At 38.4% G+C, this 15,528-nt stretch overlaps 1 protein-coding gene across 1 annotated transcript; it reads right to left on the bottom strand.

The window, feature by feature from the left end:
- Positions 1–2,555: 2,555 nt before the first annotated feature.
- On the bottom strand, positions 2,556–10,739 carry CA7 (carbonic anhydrase 7). Its single transcript, XM_010175296.1, has 7 exons — positions 10,669–10,739; positions 8,507–8,704; positions 5,807–5,925; positions 4,911–5,006; positions 4,607–4,669; positions 2,998–3,153; positions 2,556–2,709 (listed from the first exon to the last, which is right to left on the bottom strand). Exons 1-7 carry the CDS (start codon positions 10,706–10,708, stop codon positions 2,587–2,589), a joined length of 795 nt encoding a protein of 264 aa, XP_010173598.1. The 5' UTR covers positions 10,709–10,739; the 3' UTR covers positions 2,556–2,586.
- Between the last annotated feature and the right edge of the window lie 4,789 nt (positions 10,740–15,528).

The following is a 15,528-nucleotide window of genomic DNA, read 5'->3' as shown; positions in this document are numbered from 1 at the left end:
TAAAGCTCTTTACACTTGCTAAGCTTTTACAATAACCTTGTGAGCTAAACATTATCCTTCCATTGTTCATGAGTAAACCACCCTTAAAGAAGCTTAAGTACTATGTTCAAGGTCACAGAATGGACACATTCTGTGGATAAATAAGATTTTTATTTTATTAGACTGAGTGGTTGTAGCTGGCAAAAAACTGGACAAAGTTTTGATATACAAGCCCTATTTACCTTTTGTGAGAGGGCAAGTGAGCAGAAACCTACTTATATGCCTAGAATGAGAAAAAAACCCACTGAAAATATTGATCAGTTACCTGCTCTGTGAAAGTGTGTACTAACACTTACATAGCAGTACTTGATTAAGCTATATATGGTAAGTAATATTGATTAAACTTTAATCAGGAAAGTATTTAAATTTACCCCTAATAAAATGTATTTGGGCTATCAAATATGTCAGGCTCTTTTGAAAGACATTTCACATTTTAAAATTAGTGTCTTGATGTAGATTTTAATTTTAACAGGGACATAAGATTCATTACAACAATAATTTGACTGGGCAAGAAGTCATTCAAGATGCACAAAATATATCAGAGTACGAGTGAAAGGATTAAGCTGAAGCAGAAACTGTTAGTCCCAAAAGATGGAAAGAATTGCAATACACTAAAAAGTTTTTAAACAGAGGTGGGCTTTCTAGAACTTAAAAAAGGCCTAAGAACTTGGGAAGGATAACTCTTCTTTGTACTTATATTATCCTACTATAGTGTAATCAAGGTTTCTGTAAAACTGAAGATAAGCAAGCAAATCATTCATTGATCCAAAACAGATGCATCAGTTGAAGATATCAAACAGCATTTCTGTTAATGACAGTCTAAGAAGAACAGTAGGGAGAGGTAGGTCTATTCAAAATAAAGGATGAAGAGATGCACACTTGATTTTAAAGTCTCATTTAATTTGTTAAAGAAGTTAAGATACATTAAACAGATATTCTGCAATACTAGTTTGCATTACTAGCAAAGTTACGTTCATAATAGCTAAAACCATTGCATTTTGTAATGATATTCTGTTTCCTATAGCATCTGCTATTTAAGAATCTCATCTAAACCAATGCTGAATTAGCCCTCACAACATCCCTGTGAGGTAGGTCAGTGTTACCCTCATTTTATACAAGGGAAAACTAAAGAACAGAGTTTTTAGGTCAGTGTACCAGAAAAACTGTAGGAGAATTAGGTCTAGGATTCTAGTCTTCCATTCCTTGTATTGTGTTTCACATCTGGTGCCTTTCTACCTTTCTGAAAAAGGAGAACAGCCCATAGTAGCTGTCTCCTTCCCCCCAGCCCCCACTTTCCTTTACGTTATACAACTTTGATTTCTCCATCTAAGCTGGTGAACATTGATAAACATCAGCAATTTCTATCTGAACTATACAGATGATGTAGAACATTTGAAGCCCAGAATTAAAGTAACTGAAAATAGACTGTGGGTAGCTACAGGTAGCATCACTGTATCTAGTACCAAAGATAAAAGTCTGAATTTTGTCAGTGTTCCTGCTTCTGCAGCTTAGTAACACATGGCTTTTCTAGAGCAACTTTCTTTTGAAGAGGTAAAAGGACTCAGGACTGATGAAGCCTCTTATCTGCAGGGAGTCTATCCCTGACAGACTGCCATAACGAGAGGATGGTTTGTGCAGCAGTGCACATGTAGTGCAGTCATGGTCTACCCACGTTCCCTCTCTAAAGTAAACAAAAGCATCTACTTTCTATAGGACAGACAATGAAGGACATTGTATTGCAGAGCAAATCACTTAACTGAGGTAGAATTTGAACAATTGAGAACCAGAAAACACAAACCTGAATTGCTGGAGATGTTCTTTCCAACAAACTTGACAAGGGAATTATAGTTATGTGTACTGCATGGACTAAAAGAACAAATGTCTGAAAAACACTTTGCAATAAAATGGCTTGCTTTTAAACACAGCATTTACATAGTTATTTTGAATTAGTTATAAAATAGCATCTTAGAACAGTAACTTTAAAATATATATATGTATGTAGTTTTCATACCAGTGCCTACACAAGGTGACTAAAAACCTTTTTTTTCTAGTGCTACTTGTGCACTGTGTGTGTCAGACAACAAGAACATAGTGAAAGCAATCTAAGTCAGAGTGCAGCAAATGCTAACAAGAGATCAGTAAGGAAAATTTAAGTCTAGTTTGTCCAAAATTCTTGACTACTGCTTCATCATATATTAAAAGAGAATTAGAAGTTGTAGCCATCAGTACTAGTAGATCACTGTGTAATTTCCCATTTTATATTAAGTGGGATTCTAATGTCATCTTAATTTTTAGAGTTTCAGGTCCTGGAGAATACTCTACTCAACTATCCCTTATATTGAAAAGTGCTAGTTAAAAAGATTCCCATTTCTTAAAAGAATGAGCAATTTAAAATATAAAATCAGAAGATTGTCCCCCATCCAAGCAGAGTGTTCATTAAAATGGCTCTCTTGTGTGTTCCGTGAGTGATCTGAAGACCAGAGTTCCTATTTATAGTATTTCAGGTGTGGAAGATCTTTGATATCTCAGGGCCATTATCAGTTTTCTTCAGGCCTTGAAGGAAGCTCGAACTACTCTCCCCTTGAGAGGCTGAGGGGGGCGAAAATTATTCACCATTTGGATCCTCTGGTCTTCCTCACTGGTGAAGAGGAGCATGCGGAATTTCTCCAGCTGTAAATTCAGGTGAAATAGTTTACTGCTTAAGAGGGCAATCAACATTAATGTTTTTTAAAAGGGACCAAAGGAAAATATTCATTTCATTTTAATTTGTTAATAGAACAGATTCAAGCAAAGACCCTAGAGAGTACTAACAGAAAAACAGAAGCCCTGATTATTGAACGGGCTTATTATTCACAGGCTAATGGTCTTTTAACTTAGCCCCACTGCAAATCAGAACAGTCACTGTCTGTTTATCCAGTGTGGAATCCTACAAGAATTGGGAGAGTATCAAGAGTTTACCTGTTTCTCAGAAATTCTGATGGGTTCTTTCAGCACTATCCATGTTACACTCTCATTAAGGGGTGGTGTTGTCAAAGAACCAAGGTATGTCCAATAATCTAGACTCAAAGGGAGGAGACATTTGGGGTTGAAGCTTCTAAATTGAGCTTTTGTTCCCTGGGGGAAAAAACAAAACAAAACTTGACATTTATCTTTTTAATTTTAAGTTCTCTTTTTAAAAGAGAAAAGAGCTAAAGTAATATTAAAAGTAGGGGAAAGGAAAAGTCTGTAAAGGTCTGGCTGCCTTGTAACAACTGTTATCCAAGAGTTACATGGCAAGTGTGATGCCTGCTGTTGGTTTACTGGACTTTGAGTTCTTGCCTCATTGCCACTACCAAAGTTCAGCTCTTGTCACAAAAGACCTACAAATAATGCAGGAAGTGTGTGCTGTATATAGTGTTCAGCATGAGCTATAGATAATATCATGGCACAATTCCTTATCTCATTACTTGCTACTTTCTGTGCTTCCCATGGACTTCAGTAGAAAATTTGAAACTGTGGAAAACTGGGCCCCAAACAGCCATTGTCTGCTAGGACAAATATTGGCTTTAAAAACCAAGTGTTCAAGTCTAAAATTGGAGGAAGCTGGATCAACCAAAATAACAGTAGATACAGAAGGAGGTGCTGCCTAAAGCAGAGATTGCCTGAACTACCACAGTCTAGGGCAAGATTTTTCAGCCTGTAGAAGTATCTGAAAGGTACTTAGTCCCTCAGAAAACACTGTCCAATTGTCTGTAAAATTGCTCCCAAGGAACAGGATGAGCAGCTTGTCCCCAGTGCCAAACTTGCAGACCTTCCATCACTACAACCAAGGGCTAACTATTTATTTCCTGCAAGTGGAAGAAATCACTTAAACATCGAAGTATCATTTAGTGTGTCTGCAGCCTACATGTTGCCATGTAACTGCCTTCATTTCCTGTCCTTCACAAGCATATGAAGAGGAGCGAGAAATAATATGCCCGCTCAAGTATTAGTTATAGTTTATTCTGTATATTAGAACTTATGCATGTTACAGAATGTGTTAAGCTCATGTGAATCCAGAAAGGATAACATCTGTAGTGGTCTAACCAGTCTGCACTTGAGAAAGCGCAGCAGGTATCAATCTTCAGCAAAGCTCTCAGATACATCTGGCTAAAGTCCACCTTCAGGTACCACTGTAAGCATAGACTAGCTCAGTGTAGACCTCATTACAATTGTCCCCTGACAGAGCTTTGCAGCAGGAGACAGACAGCCAGCTTTGACTTGTTCAACGTTAGGCTCAATGGAAAAGGATCATTTTTCTGAGTGTAAGAGCTGACCCTAAAGGGTCGTAGAGCTTTTGGTTTTAGATACTCTGGGAAAGGTAGAATCTCTGAATGACCGGCGAGGTCAGCATAGCCTTGGGAGGCACCTGAGATCACACAAATAAACTGGACTTTGGAGAGAAAGAGAAGAATACAACTACAGTGATGTTCTAGTGATGGGAGGATATGTGGTGGGTGAATTTCCATTTTTGTCTCAAACATTTACATGAACTTGATTTTTAAAGGGTATCTCAGAGACAATTAAATTTAAAGAGCTTAAAACTTACTTTAAATTTTACCATGTAGAAAGCATCAGTGAGTCTGTTCATATTGGCATGTTCTTTCCCAATCTAAAATAATGGAATAGACAGGTTAAATAAGAATGACCATAATGATGCTTTGAATAGGTGTTTTCTTATTTGAATCTCAACATTCCTACTAAATTAAGTTTAATAGCAGTTACAATGAGTTACTGCTTCCAATAAGTCATCTGTTTTCCTTAAGCACTTCTTAAATATGTGGCTTGGTTCTTAAACACTTGACAGCATAATGCTTTCCATCATGTAAACATGCTATTTTTGTGATTCTTACCTCCAAGAAAACACCAACTACTGCCAAGCCATCTGGAGCTGCTGCTGCTTCTCCAAATGTTGCATATTTTCTGGCATTCCAGTGAACTAAGTGGAGCTTTAGAGAAAAATAACAAATAAGAATTAACAATTAGTGACAGAAGCTGTGAACATAGGTTCTCATATTAACCAGTACTAATGACTATTCATAACAATGTAGGTTTTGCTCCAAAGGCAACTTGGGAGCCAGCTTCCCTAGTAAAGGCCTTCATCCCGTGAAACACTGCTCCAGTACTCACTGGTAGGCTCCAGGATGCTACGCTGCTGTAGTATTTGGGATAGATTGTGCTGAGAAAGGCCTGTGCCTGGTCTGAGCTTTGCTGAACTCTCTCAAGAATCCTCAGATGTAGCCATTTCTAAGCTGTGGGTAGCACCAGCATGGTTGTTTCAAGGTTGTGATCATCAGCTGAAGCCTAAGCTAGCTACGCCAGGTAGTGGAGCTACACATGGCTTCTCAGCATTAGGTTTGTCAGTATGTTCTTCCCATCTGTACACATAAAAGGATACCATCAACTGTGTGCCAGCAGACTAAACTACACAGCAAAGGGCTTTTTGAAGTGCTGGGTGAGCACAGCAGCTAAACTGGCACTAGCTGTGTCCTGTTGAATAGGAGAAGATGACCAAGAATCTCAGGGAAAGGGCTGCACTGGGGGGATAAGGTCACATTCTAACAACCAGGGTGATCAATAGATAGTAACTTCACTGTAAGGGATAAAATTCTCATTAAAGTCCATGCTGACCTAACCATGGTGAGTAAGCAATCAGAATCCTAAGGGACATGCAGTCCCCCCTGCAGACAAAGTCATTTGTCAACAGTATTTGCATGAATTAATCTCATCTGTAAAAACACATCATTACCTCACATGGAAAAGGTTTGCCATCAATTGTGTGCTCTGATCCCTGGTTGTGCTTTGTCCCCCAGTGAAAGTGAAACTGCTTTAGCCGAAATGGATTCTCAAAGGGACCACCACTGATTGCTAGGCAGAAGAAAAAAGAGAGGAAAAATCTTAAGCATTCTGGCTTTTAGCTTCCCATTAGTAAAAACTAACCATTGTTGGCACAATAGTGGAAAAAAGCCAGCAACATCTCCCATTTGCCAATACCAAATATATGCCTCAACCAGACATTTAGAAGAGTTAGGTTTCTTAATGGAAATCACCTGAATTAATGTAAAAATTTAAATTAAAAAACATTGAGTGGCTACATGTACAGAATTTTGTAGCTTTTTTGTAAGAGTATATTTGACTTATGAAGATAAGTCAGCTTTTTTATGGCTATGCCTTTCTTGTTAAGCACAGTAAATCCAAATTGAATATTAAAAAAATAAGTCACAATTGGAAACTCATGTACCTAAAGTATTTTTGACAGTACTACTTGAGATTTTGTGCAAGAGTGTAGATACTTTGGGCATCAGGCAGACAATTCAGCTAAGTATTTCCTCTTTAGAGTGTCTTTCCTTCCTGTTATCTATATTTCATTTTCTTTAAAACTTGATCCCATAAAAGAGGTAATGAAATAGCTTGTACTTTACATGACACCATTCCATTCAGAATCTCAAGCCACCTTATGAAGATGAGGAAATACTACAGAGAAACTTGATACATCATTTAGAAATAACATTTAAGAGCAAATGAATGTTTAACATGCCACCTGTAGAAGATACTTTATCAACAGCATCAGTAATCCTCCTGTAATTTTATATGGCACTAAATCAAATAAATTTCACTCAGACATTAAAACCTGATCTAAGTCTTTTATGAAGAAAATTAAAATTACATTTAGTATCCATAGAGCACTTTATCCTCAGTGTAGCCCATAACACTATCAAAAGAATTAAAGCTGGGTCTTGCACAGTGCTACCACATGTGCATGGATCCAGCTGGCCTTTTGCAGGAAACTGGCCTTGCCAAAGCAAAGGTTGCAGTATTAAGAATACAAGCACTTTCTAGTGTGTTTTTCTGAACTTAGCAGTGGAATGTATCACTGTCTCAAACATTATTTTCATAAATCTAGCTACGATGGGTTACTGTCAAAATTCTGTTGTGCCATTTATGCAGAGCTGTGAGTCATTAGATCATTTTCAGTACAACTAAAAACATTTTAAGCCATGATTTCCACTCCTAGCAGTCTTCTTCCTCAAAAGTGCTATTAAAACAAGCAATGTGCTTAGCATAGAAAGGGCAGAGGTCTTCATTCCTGCACGTGCTTTGAATCTGTATCTCTGAATGCAGAGTAATGGATTATGTCCTTAAACTTATAGATGTGGATAAAGTTCACTGTTATGTAGATAAAGTTCAGCTTAGAATTGCATGGAAGTAATTTAGCAAGCTAAGATAATGCTTCCAGGTATATTTTACAAATTCTTTGTAGGGTGACATGCTTAATAGATCTGTGTGGTAAGATTTTAGAAAAATGCATATCCAGTCTTCTCTTCAAAGTCAGTAAAGATGCTCAAAAACCTGATCGCTCAGTTGGGTATTCTTAGATTCATTCCAGGAGATAAATTTTAAAACAAAATGACTGGAATTTTAACTTCCAGACCTTATTTCAAAGGGTTACCAGCACAGACAAGTCACTTCACAGAAAAAGTAACTAGTTTTGAATATCTAGGATATCCTATTTAGCTATAATCAATAAACACACCCAAATGGAAGAGTAAATCAGCTGACAGATTTAAAATTGTTGAGTAATTTTTAAAAATGCTCTCTTTCCATTTATAAGCTACTTAATCATCTCCATTTGAATGCTTTTCCCCTACTCCCAACATGTAAAAGCAAGATCTACCATGGGAGTAGAATTAACAGAAGTAATCAGTCACTTAAAGCATTTGTTTTCTCTGCCAAAAGCTAAGAGACAAGAATAATATACAACTACAGATAGTCCAACACCCAAAAGCTGCTGCCAAGTCAAAATTAGCTGAAGATTTTTATAATTTCTGAAGAAACTGAACTGCTATGAGGCAGGGAAGAAAGAATAAAACGATGCAAGGTAACAGTTAGTGACTGGTCCAGATACAGCTTAGTACAGTTGACTATGATTATGATGACTACACTGCACGACCTGATCTCTGCTAATCCTCTTCTGTTCCCTACCCCTGTGGATGGAAACTGGGCAGTGAGCCAGGCAGAGCTGGCAAGCGTGGCAGCATCTTTGATTTGGATGATCATGAGAATAGGGCAGCGAGGAGTGTACATACCTACTCCTGTGCTGGACGTAGTCTAGGAGTGCTGGAGCGATGCATGGATTCCCTGTCTAGCAAACTGACAATTCCCATTTAAAAGGGAAGCACGGCAAACCAACTTCTGATTTTCCTGGTACAAGAGCCTTTCCTAATGCAGGAACACTACTCTGCAGTGCCATATTGCATTGCTGGAGAGACTTCAGACAAGAAATGTGAGGCTCAAGAAGACAAAATATGAAGGGCTCTGGTCATACGCCTTGTTCTAAACTGAAATTATACATCATATAAAATACACTATACAGGATGTACTTAATTGTTTCCCTCACTAAGTCACAAGATGGTATTCTGAGAATTAGTTGGCTGTGTGTTAGTCTCACCTGTCTTGTCATCAGTATCTTCAAACTCAACCATAACTGAATGGCCATTGTTGGAGATGTTGAGAGAGGTACATGATTCATAGGAGATAATAAGTGGCTTCAGATTAGGGTCATAAACTGCTCTTGCAGAATCTATATCAATAGGTGACTGGCGGTTCCCTTGGGCAATAGGATAAGATTTGTGCCATTCTGAAGGTCCTTCAAAAGGAAAGAAAGGAAAGCACCATTATTTTCTTCCTTCTATACACAAAATAATCATTACAGGTTTTCATGAGGCTTGAAGTAAAGCTTGCTGAGCAAGAGTGACTTGAAAGTTTGGTATCTGAGAAGTTCACCTAAATTCTAAGCTGGTGTGTTTTTATTAGCACAAACAGGCTGCAACAAGATGGGGGATTCAAATATCTTGTACAAAACACTGAGAAAATCGCAGATGTCAGACTGCTGTATCTTCAGCTACTTGTGCCACTGATTTTCCACAGATTGTAATTACATTGCTAAGGTATCTGAAGAGCTTCCAAGGTGGGTGCAGATGTAAACACTCTCACATGCACACATACACTCCCTCAAAGAAACAGCATTTAATTCTTCATGGGAAAGATAGTGTAAAAGCTCCAGTGATTGAAATTAGATGCAGATGACTCAATCTCCTAGCTCCTGACTATGCAGTTATTTTTAAAACCATTTTATGACTGCAGTAAATCTTTGAGGCAGCTTCATTCTTCACTCATGCCCATTATGGTATCTCTCTACCCTGAGTGAGGGGTATAGTGTGATAATTAACATTTTTGGACTTCCTGACCTCAATAGAGTGCAGAGAAAGACCAAATTAATAACATAGCTCTCTGCTGTCAGAGCTGGAACATTCTTACACTATTTTGAGACAACAAAAATTTATCTATATCAAAGAATTAGTTATTCTTACCCTTTCTTTTTCTGCTTCGGTATGGTGGTGCAAGAAGCAATTAAATTCTTCTACTGCTTATGTTCAGAAAATATTAACAGTAACAATTTTACTTTAAGAGTCCCAAGAAGCACATTTTTAATTGTAGCATTCTCATACTTTCACAAGTAGAAACTTTATAAAATTAAGCACAGGTATTTACCTTCCTTGAGTTTATGTAACAAAAATAGTGATCTATTATTATCAAGCTTATAAAATAATATCTTTTCTCAGCCTACCTATAAAGCAGATTTAGGATTTAAATGCTGTTACACAAGCTTAGGCAACATAATTTTTTTCCTATGCGCTTTGTAAAATTATACATGGCTTTATTACTACTACCTATATGCCCAAACACATGACACCATCTACTATCACTAACTAGCTTCACTTAATTTTCAGACTTGCTTTTGGACTCACAGGAGCTAATATAATTGCTGTTAAGAGAGAGACTGGCTCCTGAAGGTTATGCAAGACTCGTGTTGGACACTTAGCAGCTAAAATAATTGCTGTCAAAAGAGAGAGACGTTCCTGAAGGTTATGCAGAAGATTGTCTTATTGGACACCACCAGTCACTCATCCATCCCTCTCTGTAAAGGATACGGGTGCTTTAAACCACTATCGTAGGAATCTTTCAGTAGCTTCAAATATCCTCTCACTCTGTGACACACATTCTTGGAGGCGGGAAGCAAAGGAGGACGACTAAATTAAAAACTGTCAAATCGGAAAGCATAAGTTGTTCTATAAGATATCTCTGATACCGATCTGTACAATTGATTGATGTTTTAGAAATACACAGCATATACGTTATTTTATGCACTTCTATGGAAGCTGCACAGGATCAGAAGATCTATTACTGCTCTACTAAATCTTCTTTACTTAGAAGAATTGCTTTTGGAGAGACAGGCACAGCTAATCCTTTTCATAACAGCTTTTTGGAAAGGGACTTATCTGTAATAACTGCAGCCTGACTCAGTGCTGCTTCCCTCAGTTTTGGAATATTGATTGCAATAACGAAAAGGCAGCAGGCATAAGTTTGTGCCTCTTTTGGTGCTGCTTTCTGGGTGCTATTTATTATCAATAAAGTAATTAATTACCTGCTGTGTATACTTGATGCTGGCAGACATCAAAATGCAGGCAGCTCTGCAGGGCTCAGGCAATAGTTCTAGAAAGAAAATGAGGGGAAGATAGAGAGATGCAGCATGGAAATGCTGTGACCTACCGTCATCCTGCCCATATCCCCAACTGCGGTGGCCAGTCATTATAGGGGAGCTGCACCCTGCCTTGCTCTCAGCTCTTAGATCAGGGCACTGCTGCTTACCTGCCTTTATAATGGCTCACCGTGGGATAGGGTCAGCCCCTTAAAGATACAGAGCAGCCAAAGCAATTCCTGCAGGACAGGGAAAGGATCTGCCTTGCTCCTGCTCCTGCTCCTGCTCCTGCTCACGCTCACTCTATTTGCTAACTCAGCACAGGAGAATGAAAATGTAAAACTAGGAAAACTGAAGTCCCAGGACTTAGAGAGGAACCAAGACTGTTCAGGTGGTGTGGGGATCAAATTTAGGAAAAAGTTGTAGTATTTTCCTGTTCTACACCACAAGGCATCAAGAGCCATAATCTGCTCTGAGCATCAGGGCACAGTAACGTGCAGATTGTAATGGGAACCGCCCTTCTCACTTTTATCTTCTGCAGGGGGAAACATCACCTCGTTACTGCCTCTCTTTTCTTAAACACTCTCTCCAGCTGCAAGAAATGAATTATGTTTCCACCTGATTTGTAATTGAGATTTCAGAATCAGTGCTTAGATGAGATGGAGAACATTCTCATCTCAGAAAAAAATAAAGGATAAATTGGAAATATGTTTTTTTTTTCTTTGTAACTGTAAAGAAACTTTTTAAAAAGAATAAATTAAAAGTGTGGCTATATTAGGGAACAGGACACAGCAGACTCTAGAGAAAGGAGCTGATCTGTGCAGCCTCGGTTATCTGGTATGATCCAGTAGTTGCTGGTACCCTGCTAAACCCATGAAGAGGTTACAATGAGTTACCCAACCTGCAACTGTAAAATGTCTTAAGACATTTTTGTGGCAGGAAAAATGACTCCTTGGTAGTAATTTTGTTAGATCTGAGGAAATGCTGTCTGTCAAGGCTACATTGTATAAATATATTGATTTGCATAAAGACAACAGTACACAGAAATAGGGTTTCTTCTATTATGCAATCAATAAAATGGAAGAAAAAATCAATTAAAGCATTTTATGCAACTTTAATGTTGTGGTACTGCCTTGTAAGCATTAATTACTTTTTTTTGGGAGCTTTCCATAGGATTCGGCTATAAAATCTTTGAGATTCACTGATGCAAACTGAATCACTCAATAAGAGATGTAAACTGCTGTAAAAGTGTCCACAGAGTAGTTCTACAATGATTTACTCAGGTCAACTTCTCAATTTATTTCTGTTAAACTACTGTGATCTCGTCAGGTCCCTGGCACACACACCAGGCACTGGTACCGCAGGGAAGTCCGTGGCCGAACAGCCTGAGTCCCCACGGTGACTCAAGTTCTGGAACCAATACAGCAGCACTACCATTGGGTTAGAATCCTTTGCTGCTTGGTAGGACAAACAAGGTGTGAGAAAGTGTGATGCTTTGGTTCTTGTTCTTGTGGGGCCCTGTGCTGTGAGAAACTTCAAGAGAAACTTGAAAAGTGAGGCTCAGGTCTTGCTGGCGGGGCACAGTGCCGTGGCGGTGGCCCAATGGCCACATGCACCTGACACCGTTCACCACGTCAGCTTTTATCTTCTCCCATTCAGAAACACACAGATGTCTACGCGTGTGGACTACAAAGGCAGGGCATAGGAAGAAGTTTGAGACAAGAGAAAACATACTGAAGACATGGCAGGAAGTGGACTCCACAAAATGGAAGTTTAAATGGTTGGATTTAGAAAAAGTGACAAGGGGGAGAGACAGCACCTGAGAGGAAAGACAAAAATAGCTCTAAAATATTTTAGCTACAAATGAGAGACAGGGTGTGTATGACAGTTTAGTGTGCTCCCCCATCTAATCAGCCTTCTTTCTTTTTGAGGAAAAATACTAAGTTTTCCCTAAAATTAGGGTAATACTGCTGCTTAAAATATCACATTATTCTGTAACCCTGATGCCTCTTGATATTGGCTTCCTCTAAGGATGAATTTTCACTGATTCTGTCCTCAAATTACCATTTATCACTTCAAAAGTTGCTGTAGTGATCTAATTCTGATCTCAATTTTACTAGTGTGAATCTGGGATAATTGCATCACACTCATGAAGCCAAACTTATGGAAGTGAGAAGAACAGAGTGGTAGGTGCATAAATGGTAGATTTCTCCAATGCTGAGCTAAAAGTGAAGCACTCGTGATTTCCACAATTTCTCATGGGCTTTGGCTACCTCTCAAAAGCGACTGCTTAGCAGTGAGTGACAGGAAAATGTAGTTCCATCCAGTACAGTGAAAAGTTTCAAACTACCTTAAAGAATAATTCTGTCTTCCCCAGACTTCAAACTTACAGTTTTATGCCTTTTTGACAGTACTGATGAGTGAACAGAGCAGCAGCCTAGGACAAATACATGGGTTATTCTTCTGAACCTGTCACTATGTTGTGATACTGAACTAACAACAAACACTTCAGTTTTCCCATCCCTGTGCGTGGAATCTTTGATTTAATTTGAGCTCTCTTTATTAAAATTGCCAGGTAAGAACTAACCATTACAGTTAGAAAGCTCCAAGTGAGATCGGAATGCCAAAGAGAAGTTGAACATATTAAGCTTTGCAGGTTTGAGGAAATTGACTTTTTGAACCTCTAAGGCAAGTTGTCCCTATAATACAGGTCTGGAGTCACTGGGAGATATTCACACAAGAAGATCATGTCACTTGAGGATAACGCTTTTGGTATATATCACTGTAGAGGGGCAGAGCTGCATTTTAGGAGACATAAAATGAAAGAATAGTTATTTGGTTCCGAGCTGAATGACTAAATAGCACTCTAAGTGTATTTCCGTAAGTAACTTGGCAATTGTCTTTGCTGAACATCTTTAATAATGGTGACACACATTTGAACAAGGTGTTATGTGCCTTCTTAATTTATATGAGCGTGTTTGATGTGTCATTGCCTATTAACAAAAATATGGCAGAAATACAGTCAGTTTGGGTACAGGCTGCTCACTCTAGAGCCTTTGAAGTACAATAGGTAGGAGCAGATTAAATGTTAAAACATTCATCACTCCAGAGCTTGCCTGCACCTCAGGTTTTTGAAAGGGTATCTTGTTTATCCAGGGAGCTCATCTCTCTTCTTACATTGCCATTACTAATGCTGGCAGTTCCCAAAGGGGAGTTATACCAAGGTAACATCTGTTCTTCATGTGTGCGTTAAAATAGTCTAGAATGAATCCAGAAACTGCACAAAAACACTTCACAAGGTAAATACAAACAGGAGGGTGTACTGCCAGCACTAAACATTAAAAAGCAGAAGCATTACAATTTTTTTTTTCATTTTTATTATGTTATTTAAAAAGTGACTTGTTGATTGACATAGAAATTTCAAATTTTATATTCTCAAGTTTTTCTTTGCAAACACAAAAATGTGATGAGTGTATATGGAGATTCTCATGCATCCAGTGTAACTTTGGGAGCTGAAAGTGGTAATCCTTCTCCCACAGCTACTTAGTGAGATCAATGAGATTTCTAAGGGAAAGAACTCAACATTTATTTACTGGGAATCTCTTCCTGGCATAAGGGGTATGAAAAAAAAAAAAGGTCCCTAAGTGAAGAAGAGATTGAGAAGAAAAGCATATAAAGATGCATAAAATTAGCAGATAATTTTACAAGAGAAAAAAATTGAATAAAATATGGGCCAAGAGGAAATAAGGAATCTATTTGGAACATTCTGTGCCAAGTGGGGCAGAAAAAGAGGAAGGGGGTACCTGACTCCCTAGGAGTTTCCCAGCCTTCACGTGCCACTCTTTATTATTACTTGTCTTTGACTTTGAAAGCTATACACACTTGGCCGCTTTATATCAGAAATGAGGGCTATATTTTGGAACTGTCTGAAATAATAATTCTTATAATTTATGGTGTGTCCAGTTGAAACTGAATAATTGTAGCAGATAGCAAGAACAGAATGAGACTTTTGATTTTGGTAAACAGAACATTCCCACAAATATTGCAACAGTGATTGAAATTTCAACAGAAGGAAGGATTTACTGTGCCACAGCAAACACAAAGCCTAAGAAAAATGAACTTTGGAGATACTGTATATGGGGAAAAAAAAGAGGAAGCGGTGATTGAAATTTCAACAGAAGGAAGGATTTATTGTGCCACAGCAAACACAAAGCCTGAGAAAAATGAACTTTGGAGGAGATACTGTATATGGGGAAAAAAAAAGAGGAAGCATTGTGTTGTATTACAACGTCATCTGCAAGGTATAAATCACTAAATTATAATTGCACTGTTGTATATTTTATTCCAGCAGATATATAGCAAATTAAATTTACTCAAGAGAAGCATATTAAAAGGATAACAGACTCTTTAATGGGCTAACAAACCAGCTGGAACGATGCACACATTTTAGGATCTCTCTTTGGTTTTGGAACTTAGTGCCAAAAACTTTGGCTAGAATTTTTGAAGACGTTAAAGTTTTCTCTTTTTTTTTTGTACACCTTTACGGTACAATCTGTATTGATCCTACAGGGAAAGATTTTGACAACAGACGTACATAGACACGACAGATTTCAGATTTTATTGTCTCGATCCTCAGTAGAAATAGCTGTAATGACGCACAGCATCTCTGCAAAGGACACCCGGACCGACCTTGCTGAGTGCAGTTATCTGCAGGGCTTCTGACTCAGACTGCCCTGAAAGGCTTCGAAACTTCTTACCAGAAAGTGGGTTGAGATTAAAAAAACCCACCCATTTTGAACACGAATCCCAGGAACGGCATCTTATGTTTAGAAATAAGTTCCCGAAGGAAGCGGGATCCTCTGCTCCTGTGCTGGCGACTCCACCGGCTGCAGGCTCCCCGGAGACACCCGGCCCTGCCTGGCCAGCACATC

Source organism: Antrostomus carolinensis, unplaced genomic scaffold (assembly GCF_000700745.2).
Source record: "Antrostomus carolinensis isolate BGI_N321 unplaced genomic scaffold, ASM70074v2 scaffold31890, whole genome shotgun sequence".
Classification (NCBI taxonomy): domain Eukaryota; kingdom Metazoa; phylum Chordata; class Aves; order Caprimulgiformes; family Caprimulgidae; genus Antrostomus; species Antrostomus carolinensis.
This window is presented reverse-complemented; position numbering and strand designations above follow the sequence as displayed.

Excerpts from the sequence above, each read along its gene's own strand:
- CA7 (XM_010175296.1), bottom strand. The coding sequence starts at position 10,708 with ATGACTGGCCACCGCAGTTGGGGATATGGGCAGGATGACG. Across the intron at positions 3,154-4,606 it reads TCTACATGGTAAAATTTAAA|GGAACAAAAGCTCAATTTAG; the intron begins GTAAGTTTTAAG and ends TTTTTCCCCCAG. Across the intron at positions 2,710-2,997 it reads TCAGAATTTCTGAGAAACAG|CTGGAGAAATTCCGCATGCT; the intron begins GTAAACTCTTGA and ends CTGAATTTACAG.